Raw genomic sequence first — 27,631 nt, 5'->3', positions numbered from 1 at the left:
TTGTTGGTAAACTTGCGAGTTATTTGTGTGATGTGGTGTGTTGCCAACCACCCAGACATAAGCAGAGCAATGTAGTATATGCAGCTGAATGTAGAGAGGAATGCATAGACCTGTGCTTTGGGGAAACTAAACAACCTCTTCACAAACGTATGGCACAGCACAGGAGAGACAGCTCCTCAGGTCAGGACTCAGCAGTCCACCTGCCTCTCGAGGACAAGGGACATTCATTTGAAGACAACATTTAGGCCAGGTAAGACAGGATGTTTGAGAGAGGAGGAAAGGAAGCCATCTATGTCGAACTAGAGAAACCATCTCTGAACAGAGGAGGTTTATACAGCACCTATCAGCCACTCACAACACAGTCCTGGCCTCCATCCACACCAGTTCACACATTAGGACACATGACTCACAAGGGGTGGGTGGAGCCAGTCTCTCAGTTAACCTCAACTCCAAGCACTCAGAACTGAAGAGGCCTGGTGCATGAGAGGTGAAACATCTTCAAAGAACTCAACCAACTCCCGGTTACCTCTTTTCAGAACTTTGATATGTATTGCATTATGATGTTGGCTATGTCAAATTTCTCCAAGTGACATAAATGAGGGGGCCCCTCGAATGTTTTTTATTTGTAAGGAAGGGCTCCTTAGTAAGAAACGAAAATAGAGAACCTCATATCTGGTCGGTTACTGGGTGCCTTGGGGGTGAAATTTAACTATAATGTATAGAGAGAGGGGGCCAACATCATATTTCTGCCCCAATGACCCCCCCCCAGGAGGTCAATACGGCCATGTTTTAAACCCACTGATGAAACTCAGTAGAATCCAGTGCTTTGTATTGTGACCCATGTGTGTCAAGCGTGTACATTGCGTACTGTCTCTTTAAGTCATCCTTTTTAATCTTCAGCAGGGGCTTCAGAAAGAAGAAGGTCCTAATTACGTCACGCCCCCCCCCCCCTCGGTCTCTGTCTCATAAACGCGTGTTGTCCCGGTTGTCCCCGGTGAGCAGCCCCGGACACGGCCAGCAGCGGATGAGGAGCAGCAGGAGGACACGGCAGCAGCTTCTTCTTCTACGCGTCACACTTCCACTGAGCTCCTTCATCCCGTCTCTTCTTCTTCTTCTTCGCGGGGACACCTCGTCGAGCAGTCGTGTTCTATAACAGCGAGTAACGGACCGGGATGAGCGCGTGCCTTCCGGCGTAGCGGAGCAGCGACAGCCGCTGGTGTGTGTGTGTGTGTGTGTGTGTGTGTGTGTGTCCGGGCTCGGCGCTGGAGAGGAGACGGAACCACCTCGGAGCTGCGGGAGAATCCGTGTTTGTGCGTTTTTTTGGGGCTGAATTCGTTCGAATAGCGAGCAGTTAGCGAGCCGTTAGCTTTGTGTGTCACTATTGTGTGCGTGTGACTGGAACCTAGCTAGCTGGCTAACGGGGACGCGGCGCTGCTGATGAACCATGATGACGATGATGATGAAGATGATGAAGACGCCTTCACCGCTCAGGCGCTAATGGCTCCGAGTAACAGTCACATCCCGGTTTCGGTTTGAATTCCCCCTCGGATCCAGCTTCAGATCCGGTGAGAGCTCGGACCCGGCGAGGCCCGTCATTCACAAACCGGTCCTCAACGCGGAGAATGGGCCCATCTTTGAATTTGGACAACAAAGAATTGGGCTCCCGGAGACAGTAAGCTGCTTAGAGGAGCTCGCTGGAGCGGTTTGAGGCGAGCTAGCTCGGATCAGCGTGGACCGCACCCCCCCCCCCCCCCCCCCCCGTGTCCCTCAACTGGACTAATTTGTCTCATATTCCACGTCCCTGTTGTGTGCACCGCCGCCGCCACGATGAGCTCTCACACCGGGGACGCCGGCTCGGAGGTGGAGCCCATGCCGGGCTACCTGGACCTCCTCGCCCGAGCCTCCTCCACCATGCTGGGCGCCTGGAGGAGCTGCTCCTCCTGCGGGCTGGAGCTCTCCCGACGGACTCTCCTGGAGAACGCCTACATCACCTGGAGCGAGATCGCCCTGTTCTTCTTCTGCGCCTTTTTGTGGACGCAGGTCAGGCGGGGACTGACAGAAAGTCTGTTTCAGGTGGGTGACATGCACGATCGCAACACACACACACACACCGATCTCACCTCCCAGTGTCCCATTGGGCCATTTATCTGCTTCCCTAATTAAAGGATTTAGCAGCTAATTCCTCCCACCAGAGCCCCGGCACCGCACAGGTGTGGCCGGCGAGGCTCCCATCTCCCCGGGGTTGTTACTGGAGGCTGGTGCTCCCTGTGGATCTTAGCAGGTGACAGCGAGGGAACCAGATGGGAGCACATATTTTGACCAGTTGAAGTTTAAAGATAACAACAACAACAACAAGTCAGCAGGAACATTCAAACAGCTCGAACACAACCACGCTGTCAGGACATGTGAACCCGTTCCACACAGTCGGACCAGCAGCTGCACACACCCGAGTTCACCGGAGGTCCTCGTTCCAGTTCAGTGCGAGTCATTCAAGATGGTGGCAGATTTAGTGCAGTGAGGAAATATGCACATGGTACCCAGTCAGCCCTTACAAATGTATGCGGTAGCTGTCACTCTGTGTGTGTGTGTGTGGGGGGGACTCCCAGGGGAAGATATGTGTGAATGTAACACAGTCAACACCCTAATCTCTACATGACTTGGGCAAACATTTGAACTGATAATGTGTAGTAAATAAGTGATGAGACGCAGTTTTTTTGTTGTGGCTCTTTTGGAAGAAACATTTGTGTAATTTGAAGTGCAAGTTTGATTCCCTCATGTACTACACAAGCAGCTATGGGCGTTTCTGTAGCCAACTACTCCACTGAAGTATTGTTTTATAGCTCCCAGGTGATGTATTATAATTACTGCCAGTAAAGACTCTTAAAGCTGTTCCTCCTCTTGGATCCTTATCTGAGACAAAGTACAAGTGCCTGGGTGTCAAATTATCAAAATTGTCAAACTTTTTATATAAATTTATGCTGACTGGATACAATCTATATATTTCTATATTGTCTCCTATCTCTGCCATTTAAAAAGACTAGATTTATGCCTTTCTGGGGCATGGCGGCATGGTCATTAATTGCAATTATGTCAAATTACAAGTGGTGCACATGTCCTCCCCTCCTCTCTCTCTGTCTTGGCTCTATTACCCCTTACAGATTAAAACCAGTGTATGGGATTTTTACCCCCAAATCAACAGCATATTCTAAAGCAATACCTATTTGTGGGAAAACCCATAGTGCAATAATTTGTAATATAACTAGAAGGGGAAAATTGTGTTTTAAAATCTACTAGCTATGTACTAGCTTTAATTTTGGAAATGTGACTGAGCAACCGTGTTGGGAAAATACACCACGCTGCTACCATAAAAGTTAAAAACGTCAATCTTTAACTTTCTAAGGACCTAGAGAGAGCACTTACAATCCTGCAGTGTCTCTAAAAGCAGCATCACTATATTGTTTTTCACAATATGTCTCTCTGCGGCCAGATACTCAGGCTGATGCTCTAACAGATTGGCCCTATGCCCAGGTCTCCTACATCAACCTCCTGAGTACCTCCCCCCCTGGTCGGTGCTTCCAGGGAGGGGTCCTCTCTCCACTGATTGGCTGGATGTTGCCTCGGGCTCGTTAGGCTGCCAGCGTTGTGGGTGGGGGTGTAGCATGACATCCACACGTGTTAGACGCTACGAGGATGATGCTATACATGCTGCTGCTGAGCACCACATGTGCAAAGCCAGATGTGGCCAGAGAATGCAAAGAATGAGGCCGGTTTTCCCCTTTACCTCATGTATGTGTGTGTGACTCACTGACTCCTGGAACGGAGGCTTGGAGAATATAAGTCCTGTGAAGGGAAGGATGATGTGAGTTTTATTTTTTATGTAGATGAATAAAGAATCAGTCAGTGAGCCTTTTAGTTATTTAAATCCAACTGGTCAGTGTTTACCAGAGTAATGAAGTTCATGGTTCAGTGTTGGGTCAGCTGTATACACAATATTGCTGTTATACATCACAAAAGCTGAGCTGGGTTGTCAAAGGACTGAACAACACTATTTGAGCACCTATATGAGCACAATAGGGTGCTTTCTAACTTGTTAAGATGAAAATTAAGTAAGCCCCAACGCATTCAATAACCTGTCAGTAATGATTGATTGTGGTTTTTACAGCTATAAAGTAAACAATTAGTATGGGGTCTGATTTACAGCAAAGGGGAAAGCAGAGAACAATAGATGACAGCAAAGACAATCCAGAGTACACATACTTATGTGCAGAGCTCATAAGACCTTATTGATGTTACATGTTAGATGAGACACCAGCGGCCATAACAGTGTGATCTCATCCTGGGTTTTTTTGCAAACTGTGATAATGTGATGTGAAAAGTGAGAGACGACTGTTTGATCCATTGAAGTGCTTTGAAAATGGCAAATGGAGCACTTAAGCAACCATTCATGTAGCAATAGAGCTGATGGATATTTGTCATCTCATGGTCAGGTTTTTATGAATTTGTTTCTTGTTTAAAATCAAACCCATTTGCTGAGGTTGCCAAGGCAATTTAAAAAAAAAAAAAATCCATTCCCTGTTCATTTACTTAAATGACCAGTTACCTTTGAAGAATGAAAGTTGACCCACTTAAAATCTCAGCCTCCTTTGGTCCGCAGTTTCCGCTGTGCAGGTCACAAATGTGGAAGCAGTCCATGTGGTATCTGCATTTTTGACTTTGGGTTATACTTGGACATGTTGAGGTTTCTGTAACCATGGGGACAAACTGTTGTAAAACCTCTCCGCTGGACTTTCTACAGGAGATAATCATTCATCTATCTGTTGCCTTCGGGGCGTATGTTTACATGGCTGTTTGTAAATTAGCAGGATTATGCAAAAACTACGAAACCAATTACCACAAAATCTTGTGAAATGGCGGGGCATGACTCAAGGAAGATCCCATTAAATTCTGGAGTGACTCCACATTAACAGTTGGATCCCGGAATCTTCCTTCACTTTCTTTACTATGGCGAGATGGGGTGTCGCCCTCCGGGTTCTTCTTTATTTCTCGAGAGTTATAGTCACAAAATCCAGTCACATGGAGGTTTCAACCTTTCTGTTTCTATGTAACCCAAAGAAGGGAAAGCAGGTTGCACATAGTAACACCATGTCACAGATCATTGAGCATGCGGTAGGCTGAGGTAAGCGAGTGTGATGGGGGTGGGGTTGACCCCAATGCACAGTTCTCTATGGTACTTGGAGTGTTTGTCGTCATGTTTCACATTCGGTAGATGCTCGAGTGCATGAATTGCAGCAAAACATATTCAGGTCAAATTAAACACAACTTGTTTATAGGCCACTTGAGCTCCAGTGTTCCATGAACACACTGGGCAATGCTCTGCGTTATCGGTTGTCTCTAGTCACACTGAAACATTGAGAATTAAGCAAAGATAGATACATCCTTCCAATCTCCATGTGAAGCACTGGTTGAAACGTGCTGAAACGATCCACTCTGCTGTTACATTTAATAATCTTCTTACATGTCACACAGGAAACTGAAAGTAAAGTTCTCTTTCCCTTTTTTTTTTTATAACCTCACACTTCACACACATTCTTATCAAAGTGGATGCAGGCTTTTCTCTCTGTTTGCTGGTACATTACAAATAGGTGTTCTTCGTGTGTGTGAGGTTTCAGAAATAGAATGTACTGTATATTATCGTTTGTTTATATTTTGTTAGTCAAAAGCATGCACTGGTCGATATTAGCAGAGACTACACAAGTACTAATGACTGAACAGGCATGCCGGGGCCATGTAGTCTCACGCACAGGTAATAACGCTGTGGTAGTAATACTGGGAACGGCAGCCGCCTGTGCAGGTAGTAACCAAACAACTGGTACACAGCTGCCATTGTGGTTGCTTCTGGTGCATGCTCATTACACAAAGCAACACTGGGCATGCGCAGAGTAACCTGTGACATCATTTCCCAAACACTCTGTTTTACATGCACACAGATCAAATCTTTGTTTTAGTGACTTAAAGCGCTGATTGCATGTGGAGGAGAGGCCCAAAGACAGAGGGAAACGTTTATTTCTGCAAAATATGCGCGTTAATGTGGACAGGGCGAAAGAATGTTTAAGAAGAACAGAGACCAAACAATGCCGCTAGAGTGAGTGCAGAAGGCTGCACAGCAAAGAGATGGGGCAATCGGTGAGTGTGAACAGACAAATAAGGAAGAGGGAGCCAGAGGAAGGAAGGAACTGCTGAGGGAAGTGGGCTGAGCAGTTGTGTATCTTGGCTCGAGCCTGCTGACTCAGCATGCAGCAAGGAATCGGCAACGCAAATGCACACACACATGCATATATTGGTGAAAGGACATATGGTCACTCACACGCACACAACTTCTGCAACTGAAGTACAACTGTCCAACTTTTCTTTCCATTTTGAAAGGGGCAACACACACACACACACACACTGCTCAGTACAGAGCAAACAAGGCAGGCAGTGGTCAAACCCTCTCAGCAGCAGCAGCAGTTTATGCTCACACTGATGCCTCCCATAGCCACACACACACACACACACACACACACACACACACACACTCTGAAGCCGTTACTCAAGGCCTGCTCCAGCCTCGCTGCAGAGCTTATCTCCCTGCAGAGAGCTGTGTGGAAACCTCTTCCCCTGCTGTTGTTCTGAACGTGAAAGCATCCTGAGGTTTGACAAGGTCCCTGAACCACAGCTCCTAGATCACCCTTCACTAAGCCCCTGCTCATTACTGTGCATTAGAGCCGCAGGGAGAAACCTGACACTGGACTTGTGGTTGAGGGGAAGTGCTGTCCATTCAGCCAAAAGTGCCCACTCAGGTGAAACCTGCTTGTAATTTTGACACCGATTGCCGGCAATTGTTCCTAAGTTTGGTTATTATAAAGTCATATCCTCTTACACCCTCCTCCTCTCCGCCTTCTCCCCTCCCCTCCCCTCCCCTCCCCTCCCCTCCCCTCTCCTCTCCTCCCCTCTTCATCTCTCCTCTTGTGACCTAGCTATCTTATTCATCATCACACGGCATATTGGCATGCAGCACTTTTAACATAAGCTGACACGTGATCGATGGCTCCTTGTGCTTCCACCTGTCATGCATCATAAATACAAAGCACTCAAGGGTTCACAAAACTGTCAGTGCCGCTGTTTGACATCGAGTTTGAGCGGCTATCAATCACAATTTGTCAATCTAATATACAAGGTTATACAAGCGTAATTATACCCATCCGATCTGTCTACAGCGTTTTGTGCTTAGATTATAATATAACTAATGCTCGACCTTCTGTGTACACGTGTGTAGAAGGTTGAGGGTCGAATGCTTTTCTGATTTTCAAATTTTCTGTTTGTATCATTGGAAAAAACATTCACGTTTGTTGAATTAAGCAAGACATTAGAAGATGTTGCCTCGGTTTCCTAGAAGTTGTAACAGGCAATTTTTCACGTCTGCTTTATATTTTATTAACCAAACCTAAGATTAATCAATGATGAAGATAGTCGTTAGTTGTGTCTCTACTCTTTATCTGGGGAACAGAAGAGTGTGTAGCCTTTGGGCATGCTCAGAAATTCTCCTTTTTTAAAATATGCAATATTTGATTAAACTGTAGAAGCCTTTTTCTTCACACCATAAGAAAGGGTGGTAAGGCTTTTGTGATCCTGAATATAGAACTCACACTAAAGGAAGGAACAGGCTGGACGGACACGCTTCAGTCTGGTGAATCATCGCTGAAGCATCCGTATATATATCACCAGCTACAAAGCAGGCTCATGTATCAGCTCTGTCTGCGGACTGTGCCAGTCGGGCTCTCTGCTGGTCAGCTGGAATGTGCTGTGAGGCCTTGACTGCTCTGGCTGGCCTCTCGATCCTTTTCCTGTTCCTCTCTCTGTCTCTGTCACTTATTTGCCTCTCGATACACACAGTGGACAGTCTTTGATAAAGACAAGAACACACTGTCACTCCAGGCTTCACACTTGGCAGCGGCTTCTGTTTCAACAACGCCATGATACTTACAACAGTGTTTGTGTGTTTGAGGAAACCAAAGATTATTTTTGTCTGTGAAGATAGTACATCATAGTTCATGCTTTTTAGGCTTTTATATGTCCATGTATGTGTCTTTACATGCTCACATGTGTGGTTCATTCCCATCCACAGGGTTTTGATAACGTTTTGCTTATTAGAAGCAGTAGATCTGCTCTGGCCCTGTCCCTCTCTTTGTGTCTTTTCTCCCTCTCTATCCATCTGTCTGTCTTTGGGAGAGAATGGTACATCCGCATGGTGTCACATTGAGAAAAGGAGCACTTCCCTGCACCTAATGTGATCCAGATAGTTTCCTGTGGCTTTCCTCCTTGTCCTCTTCCCCAAATTCACCTCATCTCACCTTTCCTGCTGTCTTTATGTCTCCTCTACCCTTATGTCTTAGGTCTTGACCTAATTTTTTAATCTCTTGTGCTCTGTCCTCTTGTTTCCTTTTCTCTGTCTCGTCCCCACCCACCGTGTGGTATTGGGTTTGCATAGCAATGTGGCTAGTTAGCACAGACTTGAATGTAGAGAGGATGTTTAAACTAAATGACTCAAGCTTAAAGTGTGACTCAGAGAGACCACACAGATGTGGGTAATGCAAAAACAATTCTGATCTGGAACAGTCAGAATTAAAATGTTTGAAGTTTGATTGGTTTGTAGATCTTTTTTTTGTTAGTAAAAGCAGTGATCTGATAAAATATGCATAATGTAGAATGTTATAAAGTCTGTGAAATTGAATTATCTGGATTTGAGGCCAATAGAAAAAAATGGTCACAATACATTTTAGGACATAAGTGACCTATTTATGAGTTACTGTAAAGATAAATTATGTAGCTTCAAATCACTCAAGTGAATGGAAGCTGAAATAGGCACAAGGATAGTTCCTCTGTAATCCATACCTGAACCAATAACCTAACCTTAATCCAGACATCCGATCGCTAACGCCATTAGATTGTGTAACGAGGCCTGTGTGCAGCACAGGAGCTAAGACCATCAGCCTGAGCCTAGCTTCTCTAATATGTAGAAGATGCCAGTCTGTTTGAGAGACACACAGTAGAGCACAAACCTGAGCTAAGCCCCAACAGTCCCCTTAAATACAATCAAGCTGCACCAAATTCCACACACTCATGGATATCAGTTTCCTTAATAATCATCAGAATCCATGTGTGCGTGCGCGTGTGTGTTTTAAACCAGTTTAAGATTACCTGGGGCAATAGTTATTGTGAGCTCATGACCCACCACCTGGTGTTGTAATAGGTTGTTGAAGATACACAAAAAAATGTATGCACTCATATTCATACACACAATCGGCCCTCATTTTCTCTGTGTGTTGCCAGTGGCATGGCTACTGCATTATGAATGATGCCATATGTCTTGGAGCTGTCAGTTTGCACCGGGAGCAGCTTGAGTGAATATCTTAGCATTGCCATGTCTCAGACCGTCATGTGTCTTATTTTCCACTCCTTTTCTGTCGCTGAACATAGATTATTTTCCCTCTGCAGAGCAGGGACATATAGTATACAGTGTATTCGCAGAGACAGAGACGACACTTTGAAGATTATATTTGCATGTTGTCATCTGACACAGCTATAGGACGTGTGACCACACATAACAAGCTTGATCGTGTTCCTGCCCTTAGCGAAATGGAAAAAAAGCATATAAGTGTTCAACTGCATCAAATACACGATAGCAATTTGCTACAGTGTGACTGTTCTGCTGCACACTGTTTCTGTTGTGTGTGGAATAAATATGTTTGGTCCCTGCAGCGAGGACAAATGCACAATCCTTAACCAAAATTTCACTGCGAGTTTGACGAATGAATGCTCATGATAATTTGAAGGAAATGCACTTTTCTAGTTTTATCAACCACTCAAGGCACTTTACTCTATAAGTCCCATTTAACCATTTGAACACACATTCGCACAAAGATTCTATAAGCTGCAGTTTTTCTATCACATCATTCACACATATGCTGACACAGCTGACTAGGACAATTTAGGGTTAAGTGTTTATTTTTGTCAGCATTGGAGTTGACTATCTTGTGTTCGATATGATCATTTTTTAGAAACTGCCTGTACACAAAACTCTAAATTGAAGGAAATAGTTCAATGGAAATCTTTGTGTCTGAGTCAGAAAACCCACATCCTAATTTTTATTGCAAGAGCATGACTTGGCAAGTTACCACAATACTAGTCTGTATACTTTGTCCCAGTTCACATAGTACACAATCCAGAAATTTTTCCTTAAGGTCCCAACTACCCCAAAATAATTGGTTCATTTTCCGTTTGCTTTCATGCACCCCAGGCTTGGAAACCGGCTGCACGACATTTTAACGTTACATTTACATAACATGTCATCCGGCAGACACTTTGATCCCTAGCGACTAACATTAATATGCATTCATCATCTATGAATAAACATGAATAAACCAACACTAAAGCTAACTATTATCAGCAAAAGACTTGCACAAAATTGTTGTCTGCGGAAGTGACTGTATATTTAAGCTTTTAAGGATTTGCAATGACGTTTGTGTTCATTTACCTTGAAGCCCCAGGAGTTAATATGGGAGCTAAGTGTGGTGTTAATGCCTCCACTGGGATCAGCTAATAGCCTAGACCAAGAACACGCTCTCGCTCTCTCTCTCTCTCTCTCTCTCTCTCTCTCTCTCTCTCTCAAGACAAACGAGCTTCAAACCCATTCCTTTGAATATATTTAATATATATATTTGATTGTTTCTCTGTCACATACTGGAACCTGTCACATATTGAAATCACTGCAGGTGTATGACTGAATAGCTACTCGGTACAACCTAAATGTGTAACGTTGCTAGGTTTCATACTGGTCACATTTCAAAGAAGTCTCCTGTGGTCTTCTCCCGTAAAGGTCAGAGGACTCTGAAGTAAGGTGTTTCAGAAAGGGTTTCCTGTCTCATTACAGACTGCTGCAGTAGACTTGCATAATCTGTGGTCATTTTCCAACTCATGGAAGTCAGGTGGGTCATCGGTACTTGTCCACTCACAGACTTGTGTGCAAATGTTTCTTTCAGTGTTTGTTCTAATTGTGGTTTTAATCAAATCAGGTTCATGTGCTCAGCCAATCTCTTGTTTCAGTGTCAGTTTAGCAGTGTTAGACTGGTCATCTGGAGTAATGGGCGTTGTCCTGCAGGGCCAGCAGCATCCACAGGGAAAGATACAAATATCAAATGCTGTTTGATCATGCATAAGGCAAGCTTCATCCTGATGTGCTTTATAAATTCATCAAATCCCATGATCCTCTGGAAGGAACCTGTTTCCCTCATTTCCTGTAGTGAAAAGCACACAAGCCTAAACCTGATGACATAGAACATCTGTGGCCATGCTCTACAATATACTGGTGCAAAGAAAAGGGCTATGAAGAACTGGTTCTTAACCATATATTGGCCCTGGCCTGCCTGGTACATTACAGGAGCTCTAGATTGTGCGTATTCACAATGAGTGTGTCTTCCTGTGTGTGTTCTTCCTCATTGTAATTTGATTAAGTGAATTAGTGTCACTCACGTGTCTTTTTCTTCATGGTGAGGCCCACACAGGACATCTTTAATCTTTAAACAGTTTCTTTTTATCAAGTCACAAACAGAACATTGTCAGACCTACTCGTTTTTTCACATGTTGAAGGTTTGTGCTAAAATCATTTAAAATAGTTTGACCTTGTTGAAGATTCTTCTACTTTCTACCGAGCAAAGACTCAGAATACTTGTGTGAAGTTGTATTTCCATTTATCAATTAATTGTTACGCTGTATTTAGTTTAGTATTTAGTATTTAGATAGTCAATTAATTTAAGCTATTTTAGCATAAAGCTACAACATAACAACATGTCAACCAAATGCAGTGAGTCTGCATTCTGTCTGAACCCACTGTGCAAAGTAACAGCTGACACATCTCCCAGCATGCATCACAACTGCCTGTCATCACCTTATCCCACTTCTAGAAGGATGGCAAAATATGGGTGTGTGGGGGGGCCATGACTGAAAAAGCTCACATCTGTGAGCTGGAGGGGTGAGGAGGGGGAGTGAGACGAGGAAAGAAAAGTTAATACTCACTTTTTCATGCGTCAGTCTGTGCACGATAGAGATAGAGTTGGGAGGAGAGGAAGGGTATGACAGGCAGGAGGCTGATTGAAGTGTCAAACTCCAGAACGCCTCTTGATGTGACTTCACCTCGTAGCCAATTTCAGATATGAAGATTGTCTATAACATATAAAGTACTCAGCAGGAGATGTCGGGGTCAGAAGCTTTCCAAACAACAGGAACTTTTGCGTCATTAACAAGCCCACTCAACCGCTGTGGATTTTCCTGCTGTTTCGCGTGGGCTCACTCTGACATTTTCTGGACGGAGGTTGGCAGGAAAAGTTCCCTAGTATTTTCACATATAGCATTTTCCCATTCCAGACCTGTGAATAGGTGAAGATTGGTTCCATGATTGCAGAACTAGATCATTGGGATTAACACTAAATAAGTCATTCTCCTATATAGGTAGCTACCTTTTTACCCAGGTACAGCCATGAAAAATAGCTCCAGCAAAAGCATGAATGAGATCAACCCTGCTGTACAGAAGCTTTTCTACATATTTTATCAGCATGAAACTCTCCTGGTTAAATCATTGACTCAAAAAATTGACTTAACATCTCGTTCTTTGATATAAAGTCAAAAGTACAACTGGTGTCCTGCATTTTGTTAACATCCGAACACAATGAAGTATTTCGATTTCTCCACCACTCTGATTCGCACCGCTGACTGGTATTATCGAGCTATCTGCAGTAGCAAATTGATGGATAAAACATGAATTCCCCGAAAGAAAGCTGAAATAATTTTCACTGCTAGCCAACACGATCGTTCTATTATCTATTAGGGGCCCATGTTTCTTTGTTCAGCAAAATTGTTGAACGAAAAAGGTGAATAAAGAGTCAGCGGCCCCCTCTCACTTTACAGCTTCTGTGTGAACTGTAAATGACAGAGAGGATGAATTCATCACTGGCAAGAGCTTCATCCCCAGTGGCAGCTGTCTGCTTATCACCATCCTAAGAACAAAGTAGTAGATGGGTGGTGTGGGCGGCTGAGATCATTGTATTTAGAAAGATATTCTTCATAATATTCATAATTCCCTGATAGGAATGGAGGTCGTCAGTGGAAACAGAAAACTGACAAAATAAGGTGAAAATAGTTGATTGTTTCCTCTAAAGCTCAAGAACAAAACTACTCAGAAAGTGTTGGTCACAGATAAATAGGTTGTATTTGTTTGGACCTTTGCCAAGGGTAAAAGATGTCGACCAGAGTGACGTCAGACCCAACATGAGAGGTCGAAGCTAGACATAGCTAAAGGAATGAAAGAGGATGTGTGTGTGAGAGAGAGAGAGAGGGATAGATAGAGAGACTTATTGAACAGATCCACACGATATGAGCCAGCATTCTGACTCACTGCCCCAGTTTGTCTCCTTATGCAACAGGGCCAGCGGAGTCCATTCTCTCCTCTCCTGTCACTTGCTTCCAGGAAGGGCAGAGGAGGGAAGGGGAGAAACTGAGAACTTTTTTCGAGAGTGAGGGTGAAAGGGAGAGCAGTGTTGGTGCAGCTGCAGATTAGCAGGGGAATGAGAAGAGAAGAGAGGAGGGGTGAGGAAGGACTGAAGTGGAACAGAGATGGAAGGAGTTTTTAGTCACACTGTAGAGCTTTGTCAGCATCCCTGCATGGCTGCTATGAAAACCACTTATTTGTCATCAAGTCTTTTTCACACTGACTATTTTCCCCTCATTGATGCTCTATAACTTCCTCTCTGTGTCTTAAGGCCGCTTCTCGTTCTTTGGCAGGGACACTGAGACAGTAGTGGACAGTGAAATGAAAGCCAGTGATGTCAGTGTCTGTCTGTCAGAGAGAGGAAGACGGCAGGGGAGCCGCTGAACGGTCATTGGTCCCAGCTGAGTGTAATTCAAGACTCTGTCATTTATCTGAAAGAGAACGAGTGGCTTATCTCAGTGTCCTTGACCCACTATACCCTCACACTGTAGCGCTGGCACAGAAAAGTAAAGGGTAGATGGATGGAGTGTGTAGATAAGGCCCATAGAGATAGTGGGCAGGTTAGTACACAGAGTGGCAGGCTGTTTGTCTCAGAATCGGAATTTGAAACAAAGATTTTGTACCAGGATATAAAGAGATCAACTCTCCTCACATCTGATAAAGAAAAGCTCTCAAATATACCTTTAACAGGGAAGCACAACATATCAGAAGGTCATGTATGCAGAGAAAAGCAATGAGGTACATTTACAAAATGGACAATCGAGATGACCAAAGTCTACACAGACTATATGTTCAGTGGATTATGATATGTTCTTATTATAAACACACACTGCACAGCGGTTCATAATGTTTTGAGGAAGGCTTTCACAACAAGTTCCCTTCGATCTGCACAGTAAACTGTATAATTTAAGTCAAATTGCCAAAAAAATTAACACAATTGTTCTTGTATGTGTTGTTGGGCCAAAGCAGGGCCAAATGATGGGTTCGCCCTTTTCCTGGATTGAATTGCTTTTTGGCTTCAGCCTCTATGTTGGCACACTTGTTGCATGCGTGTTGTGGTCCTGTTGAAATGAGGAGGCTGCATTTTATTCACACAGCCTCAATGTTGGTCTGAACATCTGTAGTGTAAGTGTCTGAGACTGTCAACTCTTGTTAGTGTTTTATGGTTTTAATGATCAAGTTTTAATTAAATTTTGGGTTTCTTTTGAACTCTCCCCTTTAAATAATGTTTCAGGTCTTTTATTCCAAACCCCCTACTCCTGATATCTCTTCTCTAAGCAATATTGCAGTAAAGGCCAGCATGGTATGTCAAACAATGACCAGTTCCAGTACAGCCTATTGAGCTAATGGAGCAAAAAGGAATTAGCTGATTTATCCGTTGACCATAAATCAGTTATTCAATAGCCATCTTGTGTTGTGAGGATTTCCTTCTTTTCATTACACTACTGTACAGTAAATATCTTTGGGTTTTGGACTGTTGAGATGGACTTTGGGATTTTGGATAGATTTGTTTTGAGTGGCACGGTGGTACAGTGGTTAGCACTGTTGCCTCACTACGGGGGTGCTAGGTTCGAATTCCTGTTTGCTCAGAGGCCTTTCTCAGTGTCTGCATGGATTTTCTCTGGGACTCCGGATAAGTTGGCCCTACGATACACTGGCGATATGTCCAGGGTGCGCTCTGCGTCTTGTCCAAAGTCTAACCCCCCTCTCATCCCCAGACCCTCACAGGATAAACAGTTTAGATAATGGATGTATTTCTCATTATTTGCAACTGCCCAAGTGATCAGTCAAATCAGCCCTGAGCTGCAGAAAAACTAGGGATGGGGGAAAAAATCGATTCAGTTACAAATCGTGATTCTTGTGAATGACTATTTTAAATGGTTTATACCGGGGGGGATATATGGGGGGAGCAACATCACCCCAGAGCATGTTGACCAGCTCTTGTTTTTGCAAAATAATCTAATCATACCCAAGCACTAGCTTTGCATCGGCTACATGCAAACAACAATAGCCTACTTTTTGTTTATTTCAAAGTTTATATTTTAAGTAAACTTTTATTCATTCTATTTAATTTACCTTTTATTTATTGTTTAAAAGTAGCCTAAGTGGCATACATTTCTTAATCTGTCAGTTTGTGTGCAGTTGACAGGGGCTATGTAATAATAGGGCACATTTTTATTTATTTTCTCTATTGGCTGCCCGGCAGTCATTAAGTTAATGTTAATATTTGAAATAAAACTGGTAAAGCTCTAAGTGAATTTGACTTTGTTGTATTTGAAGGAATGATTCAACATTTTTCCATGGTCCAGTATTTAAAAAAAAAAAAATAACCAAAAGAAATCCCAGGAAATCGTAATATCGAATCGCAATACTTACAGAATCGCAATACCCACAGAAATCGCAATACATATCGTATCGCCACCTAAGTATCGTGATAGTATCGTATCGGGAGGTCCCTGCCGATTCCCGTCCCTAAGAAATACATTATCGTAACTGTCACTACCTACCTGAGTGGTTGGTACTGTCATAACCAAACTGTCACTACTTGTGCAAGCAGCCAGGAAGATAGAGAAGATGACAGGGGAGAGAGGATAGATGGGATGGTACAGGAACTAACAGTGGGAGAAGGAATGTGCAGATAAATAGAGGAGATAGAATGTAAATATGGGAACATTAGAACGAGATGAAACAGCAGTGAGACAGCGCCAATGGTGACTGACGGGTAAGATATATGTCGAAGAGGCACGGCTGGTGTTTGTAGGAACCTGCATCAGCCTCTATTGTATTTCAGCCCTTTGTGGTCATGCATGAGTGTGCTTAGGCCTATGTGTTTCTGTGTGACAGGGGGTTGTTGGGGGTATGTGATATGGTTGAAGATTGGAGGGGTGCTGTGTGCCGACAGCTGGCTTCTATAAATAAATGTCGTCGGCAGGGGGGGAGACGGAGAGGGAGAGGGGGGGGGGAGAGAGAGAGAGAGACTGATACAGATGTACCGAGAGACTAAAAAGAATGTGGTGAATTCCCTGCGCTCCGATAATGACTCGCTCAACATGCGGAGCAACCAATCGGCAGCCCCCCAGTGGAGTCATGTGCTGGCTTCATGCTGCCTGTCTTTTGTGAGATGTGTCACGATGGAGAACCACTAAGTGTGTTGCTGTTACATTTTTATCTCACATCAGTGTTGCCCTGTCCGCTTCCTTCCTGCGTTGACTCCTTTCTGCGTGTGACGCAGGGAACTCATCCCATCCAGAAAACAGCAGGAAAAAATAAAAGTAAAGGAGGCAAACAGAGTAAAGGCTAGTTTAGAAGGTTTAGACAGAATTTCAGTGAACGTGACTGTAAAAGACAACATCGAGGTGATGTCTTCAATTTTTCCGTTTGTTTGTTGGTCAGAATTACTCAAAAACTGAAATTTGGTGGATGAACGGCATATGAGCCGAGAAAGAAATTATTGAATTTTTTCAATTTCTGTAACATTGTGAGAAAAAGCAATTTTTATCAATTCCACTGATATGGATGACATATCAAGTGAATTTAAATGTTGTCTCATAAGGGGAATGTTGGGCCTTGGTGTAAGGTATGCACTCTACTGAGTGCCATTCTAGTTTGTCATTTAATCGCCCAGTCGGATCAAGTCCTGTAGACGAGCTGCTTGGTAACGGCAACTGATTGAGAAGTACTGTATCACTGACACAGGCAACTTTCATTCTCCCGCCTCCAGTTACACTGTGTGTGTGTGTGTGTGTGTGTGTGTGTGTGTGTGTGTGTGTGTGTGTGTGTGTGTGTGTGTGTGTGTGTGTGTGTGTGTGTGTGTGTGTGTGTGTGTGTGTGTGTGTGTGTGTGTGTGTGTGTGTGTGTGTGTGTGTGTGTGTGTGTGTGTGTGTGTGGGCTTGCGTGTGTGTGTGTGTGTGTGTGGGCTTGCCTGTTTGTGTGTGTGTGTGCGTGGCTGCGTGCATCCGTGCAGGGTTGGGTTCAATTCCCTGCCTTGGCCCAGCCATGAAACACTGAACACCTGCCAGTCTTCCTGCAGAACCGATGATCCTAGTTTACCTGTTGGCCTGCACCTCCATGTGTGTGTATGTGTGTTTAAATAGTCAGTATGGGTGGGGCCATGTTATCAGGCGACATCAGTACATCAGGAGCCTTCTGGCTCTGACTTCCTCTGTTTCTGCTTGCATAGCAAACCACGAACAGACTTGTGAAAGACATACTTCTGTCGGCAGTCTCATATGTGTAACATACTCTAGCTGTACTGATTATGTACATGTGTATGAGGGAGAGAAGAAAGGGAGAGCGTGTGTTAATGCAAATTAGATAAATACTTATGCTAATGTTTAAACAACATCCTGACGCTGTCAGTCAGTAGCACTGGCAGAAGGACAAACAGTGGTTCAACTCTTTATGTCTCAGTATAAACCACTGTTACATTAGTTTTGTTGTTTCATTGTGTGTGAATCACTTCAAAATTAATCACTGTAAGTTAGTCTAGGATATTCCTCTGTGTCTATTGTACATGATATATGAAAATGCATTCATTATGATCTTTAAAAGGAAACCTGCAGAAACCCTACTTCTGTTTTAAAAGTGGATTATTATTATGTTTATTTGAAGATAAAATGAAAAGTGTCCTCTTGGTTTTAACTTCCTTTGAAGCCCATTTGTTTTCTGCCTTCAGTGTTTATACGTTTAGAAAAATGAGTCTTAAAAAAGCATTTATTGCCCAAGCAGGCAAACATTCGACCCATGACTTGTCTCTGTGAAATGTGCCATCTGCATATCTATGCAGAAATTTGAAAAAGCTTTAAAAGCAAAAGCTATGAAGTTATGAAGCCGTCCAAGCAGTCCATTTAGAAGCAACTAAACGATTTCCTGTCAGCTCAGAAGCCACTGAAGTGCATCGACAGCCTGTGAGCAATACTTGTAGTGAAGTGTTTGCTCCTCCACACACATTGAATTGAAGGCTTTATGTTGAATGTACAATGCTGTTGAAGAACACTGTCTAAAGGAATCAGTTACCCATGCAGATCACCCAGCTGCATGTCTGAGGAAACGGCTAAATGATTTCTGTGTGTCACTTCCTCACCCCCCCGTCCCTCTGTCTGACTCTGGTTCTCCTCTCTGCTCTGTCGCTGCAGCCTTTAGCACAGTGGTGCCGGCTGCTGCCCAAAGATGCTACCAAGATGCCGGAGAGTGCGTGGAAGCTGGTCTTCTACACCCTGTCGTGGTCCTACACCTCCTACCTGCTCTTCTTCAGCTCCTACTCCTTTTTCCACGACCCGCCCTCTGTCTTCTACAGTAAGATACACACAAACAGATGATGTGACGTCATGTGAAGTCTATGTACTCAGCACCACACATGTTTAGGATCTGTTCAACTCTCCAAATTGCCATCACATTCAAATACAAAGAGGTGTAAAGGCTAAATCTAATCTGAGAATCTATATTTTGGGAATGTGTTGAATTGAAATTGAATTGGGCTATTATTTTGAACCCAGAATCAATTCTTTGGTTGGATAAACCTCAGAGAAATTATATTTAATATCACAGAAAGAAATCAACTCTCTTAGCCTACTTCTAAGGGCAGATTCAGAGCTCAAGTCGTTTAAATCTCAGGAGACAGAAGGCAGCAGCACAGTCTATTATAGAGTCTCAATGAGGGCAAAATGCCACTTTGAGTATTGAAGTGAATAGATTTTTAAAGCGGTGCATTCAGGATGTGCAGCCTAATGCTTCATGAATATTCTGAGCATTGAGTTTAACAGGTCTGTCTGTTATTGATACATTACTAAGTTTTCAGTTCATATTGTCCGAATATGGGAAATTCAGTTCGTAGCAAAACACAGACAATGAACCGTGACAATATGAACACACATTCAATCAATAAAACAACAATAAAATAAATTAAGAAGTTTTTAAAAAGGTTGACTGTGGATTTGATAAAAATCATAAAGTCCTATGTGTAAGGTGATAACTTGGATTACCTCTTCTCTGTCACACATTTAAAAACAACCACAGGAGTCACAAAAATAAAATAAAATGAATGTGTAAATTAAGCGTATGTATTGCACTAGGTACAAAAGGAAATAATAACATTATTTGTATAGTACTTATCTAAAAAGGCTGCAAAGTGCTTCACACCAAAAAAATCCATGGCAAAATGAGGAATGAATTATAATAAAGGGATTCAGTTACGATCAGCTTTGTGAGCCAAATCATAACATAATATGGTCAAGACCTTAAATCTATAGAGAAACAAATATATTGTACTTTGGCCCTTCACCTCTGAACTAAGTAGAGGGGTTGGAATTGGGGAATGGTCTTAGCTCCTTCAAATCGATCTTGCCTTTCTTCAGACTTGGTGAGTAAAGCTGTTGCTGGCCAATAATCTGTCTTGACAGTTTTATCCAGTCTCACTACAGGAGGAAGTCATGTAAGTGTAAACCATTCAGCAACCCAACTGAGACCAAAAGTTTTCCTGATCTAATAGATTAAGTTCACCTCCACCACTCTGAGTGGAGCAAGCAAAGGCTGTTTGACACCGCCAGGTTCATCTTTAGCAGCGGCATCACCTCTAATAGCCGTCAGCTTGAGATGCACAGGAGCAGTGTGATTCAGCTGGACTGTTAGGGAGAAACAGAGAGAGAGATCTGAAGCTACAAAGAGAAGGTGAGGATTTAGAAAATGAGACCTCTAAGAAACGGGAAGGCGTGAGCGAGGAGGAGCAGAGGTTGTGTATCCTGAAGAAAAGAGTGGACGCTCCGATCTCCAGGAGGAAAAGAGAGGCTCCTGTTCCCATGCCTCCTCTTGGCAGCTTCTCTGTGGCGATCCATCCAGCAGCTCACTTCTCAATGTTTAATGACGGAAGGTCCAATCAATAAACATTACACACGGCCCCTGAGCGTAACCCCATCCCGCCTGAGACCAACCTCCCTCAAACACCGAGGAGAAAGTTTCCGTCCAACATCTGATAGCTTTCAGAGACATGAGCACTCCTTGTAGCCTCAACACACATTTGGTTATCTGTGACCGAGTCGACCCCCCCCCCCTCTGTAACGCTCTTCAGAGCAGACTGGACCCCTCACACACCGAGTACACCAGCTGACCCTTCTCATCTGGCAGCCACGCCGGAAGTCACTGTTTATGGTTCAGTATCTGCAGATATTTTTAATACTCTAACTATGTCCAGATGGGTCTATGTGTGTATACAACAATGATAATGCTGTGTATACAACTTATTCATCATCTGCAGCAGATTTGAACTGAACATGTGTCTTTACATTTAAGTGACTCGTGTTTAAATTAAACATAGACGAATTAAACATTACAAGTGTAAATAAATGAACAAAGCAGGAGACATTATTTTGCAAATCCACGAAAAAATCTATGACTTTTTATTAAAAGACAATTAGTACATTTAACTTAACTTGCCTAAGTAAGGTTTTAATACATTTAAATAATATAATTGCCTTTGAAAAAAGCTTTAGCAATCGGAAAATGGTTTGGCCAAACGCGTCATGCTGTGTTTTGAATCCGCATCCTTGTTTTACAAAGTTATTCGGATAGTAAGATTTCTTGTAAACTTTTATCTGTTTCAGGATAAGAAGCTTTATCAAAAAAAACACATTGATGGGAAATATCAATTGGCTGATTGTAGCCATCATTTTTGGAAAATAGAAGAGCTGTTTTCATGGATGCACAATTTTAAATGAGTAGGACTACAGCCATTTTATCATGTTCCTGTTGTGCCGCCTAAAGAAACAAATTTTTACAATTGGTGTTTTCTGATGTAAAAGGTGTTCTGGTGCAAACAGGATAAAACAATTGTTGGGGTTCATCTCCCTCTATCGTTTAACAACAAATCCCTGAAGTTGAATGAAGCTGGTGAGAGATGGAGTTAGAAATCTTTCTCTTTGAGCTCCTGTATCTGCTCCTCACCGCTCCCCTTGTCTCCTTCCTGTTCCTCCAGACTGGAAGAGCGGTATGTCAGTGCCTACAGATATCGCCATCGCCTACCTGATCCAGGGCAGCTTCTACGGCCACTCCATCTACGCCACAGTCTACATGGACGCGTGGAGAAAGGACTCTGCCGTCATGGTGGTGCACCACATCATCACACTGGCACTTATCTGCTTCTCCTACGCCTTCAGGTATTTTATTCCTCGACACACTTTTGACTTATAGGTTTTTATAGGTGAGAATAAAACTGTGACCGAACAGAGGAATAAAATTCAGCCGCTGCTGCATCTGATATTTAAGACCTTATTTCAAATTGTCTCATCGAGTTTATGTCTCGTTACCACATCGAGACAGTTGAGACACACAAATGAGCACAGATGCTCCGAGTCATGTGAGCGATAAATTACACTGTGGTCATTGTAGTTCATTAACTCGCTTTCAGCAGCTGGCAGCATTAACTACGGCTTCATGCATTTCTCCCCCCAAAGAAAATGCAGAACAGAAGCATATCTGGTTGGTTGATCTTAATTTTTCCGGTCGGACCAGAAAATAAAAACAACAGCGAAACAAATAAAATAAAACCATTTTACACAAAGCATTATATGCACGTAAAGTTGTCTAGCTGAAAATAGTAATTTCACAGAAAACATGAGATAAGAGCCACAGTTGTTACAGGATCGGGGAAAACGGATAAAACCCAAATCTGAAATTCTTCAGTGGGTACGTTTCCAGTAATTAAATAGAAGTAAGTGTAAGAATTGATTAAAGAGGGTATTGCTGAAATGTACACATTTTCTTTCTGTATGTTCCCTCAGATATCACAACGTGGGGATCCTGGTGTTGTTCCTCCATGACATCAATGACATCCAGCTGGAGTTCACCAAGCTCAACGTCTACCTGAAGACCAGAGGTGGACGTTATCACCTGCTCAACGACATCCTGTCCAACACGGGCTCTGTCAGCTTCAGCATCACTTGGTGAGGCTCAACAAACACACACACACACACACACGTTTTCCTGTCTGCTTCTTCTTTTAAGGACATGTGTCATCATTCAGTTTGTGCTCTTCACTGTGGTTCCATCAGGTTCTGGTTCCGTCTCTACTGGTTCCCTCTCAAAGTGCTGTATGCCACGTGTGTGTCCAGCCTCCAGTCTGTGCCCAACATCCCCTTCTACTTCTTCTTCAACACTCTTCTCCTCACCCTGCTGCTCATGAACATCTACTGGTTCTTGGTGAGGACACGATACACAAATACTGCAGGTTCTACAAATCAATACAGGTTTTAGGATTGTTGTAGGTATAAAGTACAGGATACCATGTTCCCTCGTGTGTGTGCCTCTGTGCCGGCGACAGCCTGTTGTCTGTCTGTAAAGGGAGTTTCTCTAATTAATGAGGATATGGGGTCAAAGGTCACCAACCATGTTTTTGGTCTTGTGACCTTTGACACCTTCTGGGAATCTCTTCAAATTTGGTTCAAACGTGAAAGATGAAATGTTTGAACTCCGGTGGTCGAAGGTGATCTATGAGTCTCCACTGGTTGGTGGAGGCAGACAACCGCAGGGGGGTTATTCTAGTCTTTTTTAGAAGTTTTATCATTTATGGCTGATGTTTATTTGCCTGTTACATTATGACATGATCTGATCCCTTTGTATTTTCTGTTTCCCCGCCCCCTCTGTGTTGCAGTTCATTGTTGTGTTCGTGGTGAAGGTGTTGAAGGTGAAGGAGGTGAATGATGTCAGGGAGTATGAGGAGGAGGACGGCAGCAAGGCGGCTGCAGCGGCAGGTCTTCACAGAAACCCTCAGGCAGCAAACAAGGATGCTGATGATGCTGGACATCACAACTCTGCCCAGGGGTGAGCAGCACGTTCACATGCTGTCATTGGTTCCATCTAACACAGGCCCCACAGCCAGCTGTTGGCAGGTTTTCACTTTAGATAGCGAGTTATTTTATGAGCAGGCAGATTGGCAGTCAAACAAACCTGCTGTTGTAAGATGCTATTTGTGTAATTCCACTTCTAAATGATTAGTTTTAGCACAGGCCATTACCAAACTATTAAATAGAGTTGGGCTGCTGAAATGTGGCAGGATGTCACACCAGTGTTAAGTCCTCCCAGAGCAATGTGTAGTGCTAGTGGGGCTGCACTGATGTAATGGAACCATGGACTGTATTTAAAGATGGACGACACATCTTCCATTCCTCCACCATCACAAAGCAAGACAGAATATCATGGATACGAACACTGCCTGCTCTGAAGACGTTATTTGGAGTCAGAGTAGGGTTTGGGGGGCGGAGCTGCAGCATGATACACACGCTCGACCAATCGTGAGTCAGTCTGAGCCAGTGGTCACCACCTTTTCGAGCCCAAGATCACTTTTTTAATTCCAAACGTAAGCTGAGATCTACCAGCCTGATATCTTCTATTCACTTTTGAGGGTCTTACTTATTGTTTTTTGCAATTTCTGTTAAAGGCTGAATGTACAAGAAATAAATATACAAAAAGAGAGGCAGTTGGGCAGCATTTTCTATTCAATGGAAAATATTCAAATTAATATCAATTCATATTTCCAATGCACAATATGTAGCTTCTCAGTTCAACATTGCAGAGGAGCTGCTACTGCAGCACAATGTTTTTACATATAGGCTTTGATTTGAATATGGACATATGATTACTGCCTTGTATGAAAGAAGTCCCTTGTTCTCAAATGAATACCAGAACTACACAGTATGAAGCCTTGCATCTTCTGCTCCTGCAGATATTTCACAATACAAAAACCCTTTTTAAACCAGGGTTAAAAAGGTTGTAACTCAATCATCTCTTCTACTGTGTAAATGAGAAGTCGGCACTTTGCACTGGTGAGCTTTAAACAGGAAAATGCTAACTCGACTAAAGCCAACGTGGATCTGTTTGAGCCTTATCTGAACGTATGGATTCATCCGTGTTTATCAGCCTTGTAGTATCGGACCAACATGAGCAGCCCCTATCATCTTCTGATCACTATCACTGCGGCCTTTGACCCCTACAGCTCATATGACTCCGCTGACGACTTCTTCCCCCACACAGAACATTCAGAGATAAAAAAGCCTGAAGGCAGCATCGACTGTCCCGTCGAGGTACAATTTAAATATTTGATAACTCGGGCAGATTGAGAGATTATCTCCGTTGCCTCCTCCCCTCTTCCAGACGGCAGGTGTAGATGCGGAGCAGTGCTCCCTCTGAGCCTGTGTACTAAGCGTCCTGTAGGCAGATGGGATCAAAGACGCTGGGACCATATGGACGTGTGATTAGGTGGCTTCTTATCGGACTGGCCTTGAACACCACTGATATCCCCTCTGCCTGCTAATTCACCTCACCCAGCTGACCAGCTTATTCCCTCCTCCTCACCCCTCCCTCATCTCTCTCTCTCTCTCTCTCTCTCTCTACAGGAAGCACGTGCAGAACGGGGTCACCAAAGAGAAGCATCTATAATGGGCTCTCTGTCGCCACCACCTGGATCTAGGCTACAAGTACAACCCAGACGCCCTCTGCGGGATGGCTCCCACTCAAATCGCAGCTCCTGAAGGGAAGAGTGCTTCACAACAGAAAAGGAAGGAGGAGACCAAGTCAGGGCGCATTGTTTTTTTTTTTTTAAATTAAATTTTTATCGGTTTTTAGAACATTTGACTTCATCACTGTTTAGTTTTCGGTCTTGTTTTTTTTTTTATTAGAACACTATGAATGTCGTTTCAGGTGACTTTAGGTGTAATTGTTGCTAACTTAACATTCACTAGATTGAGTAGAAACCGACCGGTGTGAGCTGGGCTGTGATTGTAGTCACAGGCTCGTATGAGCTGTAATTATCATGATCAGCACGGCAGCACAAAGCCCAGGTAACGGATTAGTCCTGTAGTCCCCTGTAGTAACCCACCCCCCCCCCCCCCCACAGATAAGAGACACGCTGACCCTGTCGCGGTGAGACGTGTTTGCCGTCACTCCCTCTCCTCCTCCTCCTCCCTCTTCTGACTCCGTCCTCCCTCTTTCTCTATCTAAGGGAGAAGAGGCTTAAAAAAAAGAAAAAGATCCAACCAGAGGGGAACATCCCATTCTCATGGGAGCTGTCTTTATGTCGGCAGTGATGCTGGAGAGCTTGTCCGGTGCTGTTACACCACATGTATTGATTTCTCATAGCATTGCACAAGTCAGTGGTGGCGACGGCACAGCTCTGCTCCCCCCTCCCTGCATCCATTAGTGTGAATGGAAAAGCCACATAGATGTGTGTGGGTGGGTGTGTGTGTGTGTGGGTGTGTGTGTGTGTGTTTCAGGATGCGGAGGAGCAGCCGAGTCTTTTAAATCCACAACATTTCACCTCTCAGTTTGTCTCTTGTACTGATGATCAACAGGCGATGGGAATATTCACTCGTTCATTCCTGTACAGTAAAAAAAAAAAGCAACCTTTTATTATTCTTATTTTTTTTGATTCCCGGGTCTTTCCCCCAGCGTATCTGCTGCTGCACTGACATGAAGGCATTCAAGCTGAACGCTGCTTTAATGACAGCCAATTGCTGGAATTGATTGAGTGGGTCTTAAGTGTCACCCTCATGGTTTTAATTTGTGGAATCGAATCACGTTCCAACCCGTTCACATCGATCGGGGGGGTCCGAGGAAATAGGGAACAACTGCCCAGAACTTGTTTTTCAGATAAAAATACGAAATAAAACATGTATGCACACATTATTGTATTTAGGAATGCATGATATCGGAATGATTTAAAAGAAAAAAAAAAAATGCTATGAAATTGTCTTACAAACGAACATTGAAGAAAAAAAAAAAATCATCTGTGTAATCAAATGTCTTTATAAATGTCTGGAACTCTTCCCGAGCGGTGAGCAGCGGCGGCCGCTGGACACACGTGACGTGGGCGGAGCCACAGAGGAACGTTCGTCCGGCATCGAAATGTGAATCTTTCAGGTAAATCCTGCACACGAGAGGATGTTTGATGCCTTCGAACACGTTAGAGTGAAGTGAAAGATTTCATTCTGACCGTCCTCTGTGGGTCCCGCTGCTCGACCCCACGTGTGTTGAGTGGGAGCAGCTGCTGCACCGGTAGAAAACAAGGGATGTTTCTACTCTTCCTACCTTCTCGATCAAATTCAAGCTCTTGTTTGGATGAACAGCTGCTTGTGCTGCTGGATCAGGCCGCAGATGTCGTCTGTCCGAAAGCGTCCGTCCTTTTTGTTTTCTCTCGGTTTATCTGTTCGTCTTCCACAATTCTCACCTCAGCTATTTGAGGTGTTGAAACAAAAAGTTTTTCAGCTCTCACTATTATTATTATTATTATTACTATTGTCGCTGTAGTTCAGGTTATAATTGTTGATTCCTTTTTGGAATTGCTGCTGTTTTAATTTGTTTCTCTGAGAGCACTGTGTAATCCAGTTGTTGTTTTATTTCTGCCGTGTCAGTGACGTTCTGCTCCGATCATTTCCAGGGAGACGTTCATCATACACAACAAACATCTGGATTTAGTTTCACAATCTCGTCTCTTTTAATCTGAATGCTGGCTCACTCATTTTACTGTAGTCATTACACATGTGTTCTGTAATGTGACATGCTCTATCAGGCATGTCGCTGCGTGTGTAATATATCAGACACTGTGTCTGACTGGTCTTTACTGGCGTGGTGTTCCGACAGGAAGTGACCACCGGCGTCCTGCCTGCTCAACTGTGAGACTAGAGTATGATAGTTTGTTGATTTATTGTTTTGGTTATGATGTGATAGCAGATGACGAACAGGTGGGATGACGCCCACAGAGGCCTGTGATCTGGACTAGGTGCATCTGGTTTGGTACTAAGTGCAGAAGGTGCCTCTTCAGTTTCTCCTCCGCTGTGTCAAACTACAAACAGTGCTCTGAGCGGTGAGGGGTGGGCGATATGAGTACGTACCTAATCACCACCGACTAAATCTGGGAATTTTTTGTTATCATTAATATCCTGCTCACTGTACTCTAAACATCGTGGGGTGTATTCAGAACAATATTTTTAATCTATTACATGTTTAATTTGTTCCCTCGCGAGATGGTTTCCTGACACACCTGTATAAGAGCTGTGATATCACCCTGTG

The 27,631-nt window shown here is 43.6% G+C and overlaps 1 protein-coding gene across 1 annotated transcript; it reads left to right on the top strand.

Annotated features, from left to right (window-relative positions):
• The first annotated feature begins 1,827 nt into the window (after positions 1 to 1,827).
• Positions 1,828 to 25,326, top strand: cers1 (ceramide synthase 1). The gene is made up of 7 exons (XM_061078618.1): positions 1,828 to 2,073; positions 18,715 to 18,874; positions 21,546 to 21,726; positions 22,351 to 22,512; positions 22,621 to 22,768; positions 23,220 to 23,389; positions 24,961 to 25,326. Exons 1-7 carry the CDS (start codon positions 1,828 to 1,830, stop codon positions 25,001 to 25,003), a joined length of 1,110 nt encoding a protein of 369 aa, XP_060934601.1. The 3' UTR covers positions 25,004 to 25,326.
• Positions 25,327 to 27,631: the final 2,305 nt, after the last annotated feature.

The sequence above is a fragment of the Limanda limanda genome, chromosome 9 (assembly GCF_963576545.1).
Source record: "Limanda limanda chromosome 9, fLimLim1.1, whole genome shotgun sequence".
NCBI classification, from domain to species: Eukaryota; Metazoa; Chordata; class Actinopteri; order Pleuronectiformes; family Pleuronectidae; genus Limanda; species Limanda limanda.
This window is presented reverse-complemented; position numbering and strand designations above follow the sequence as displayed.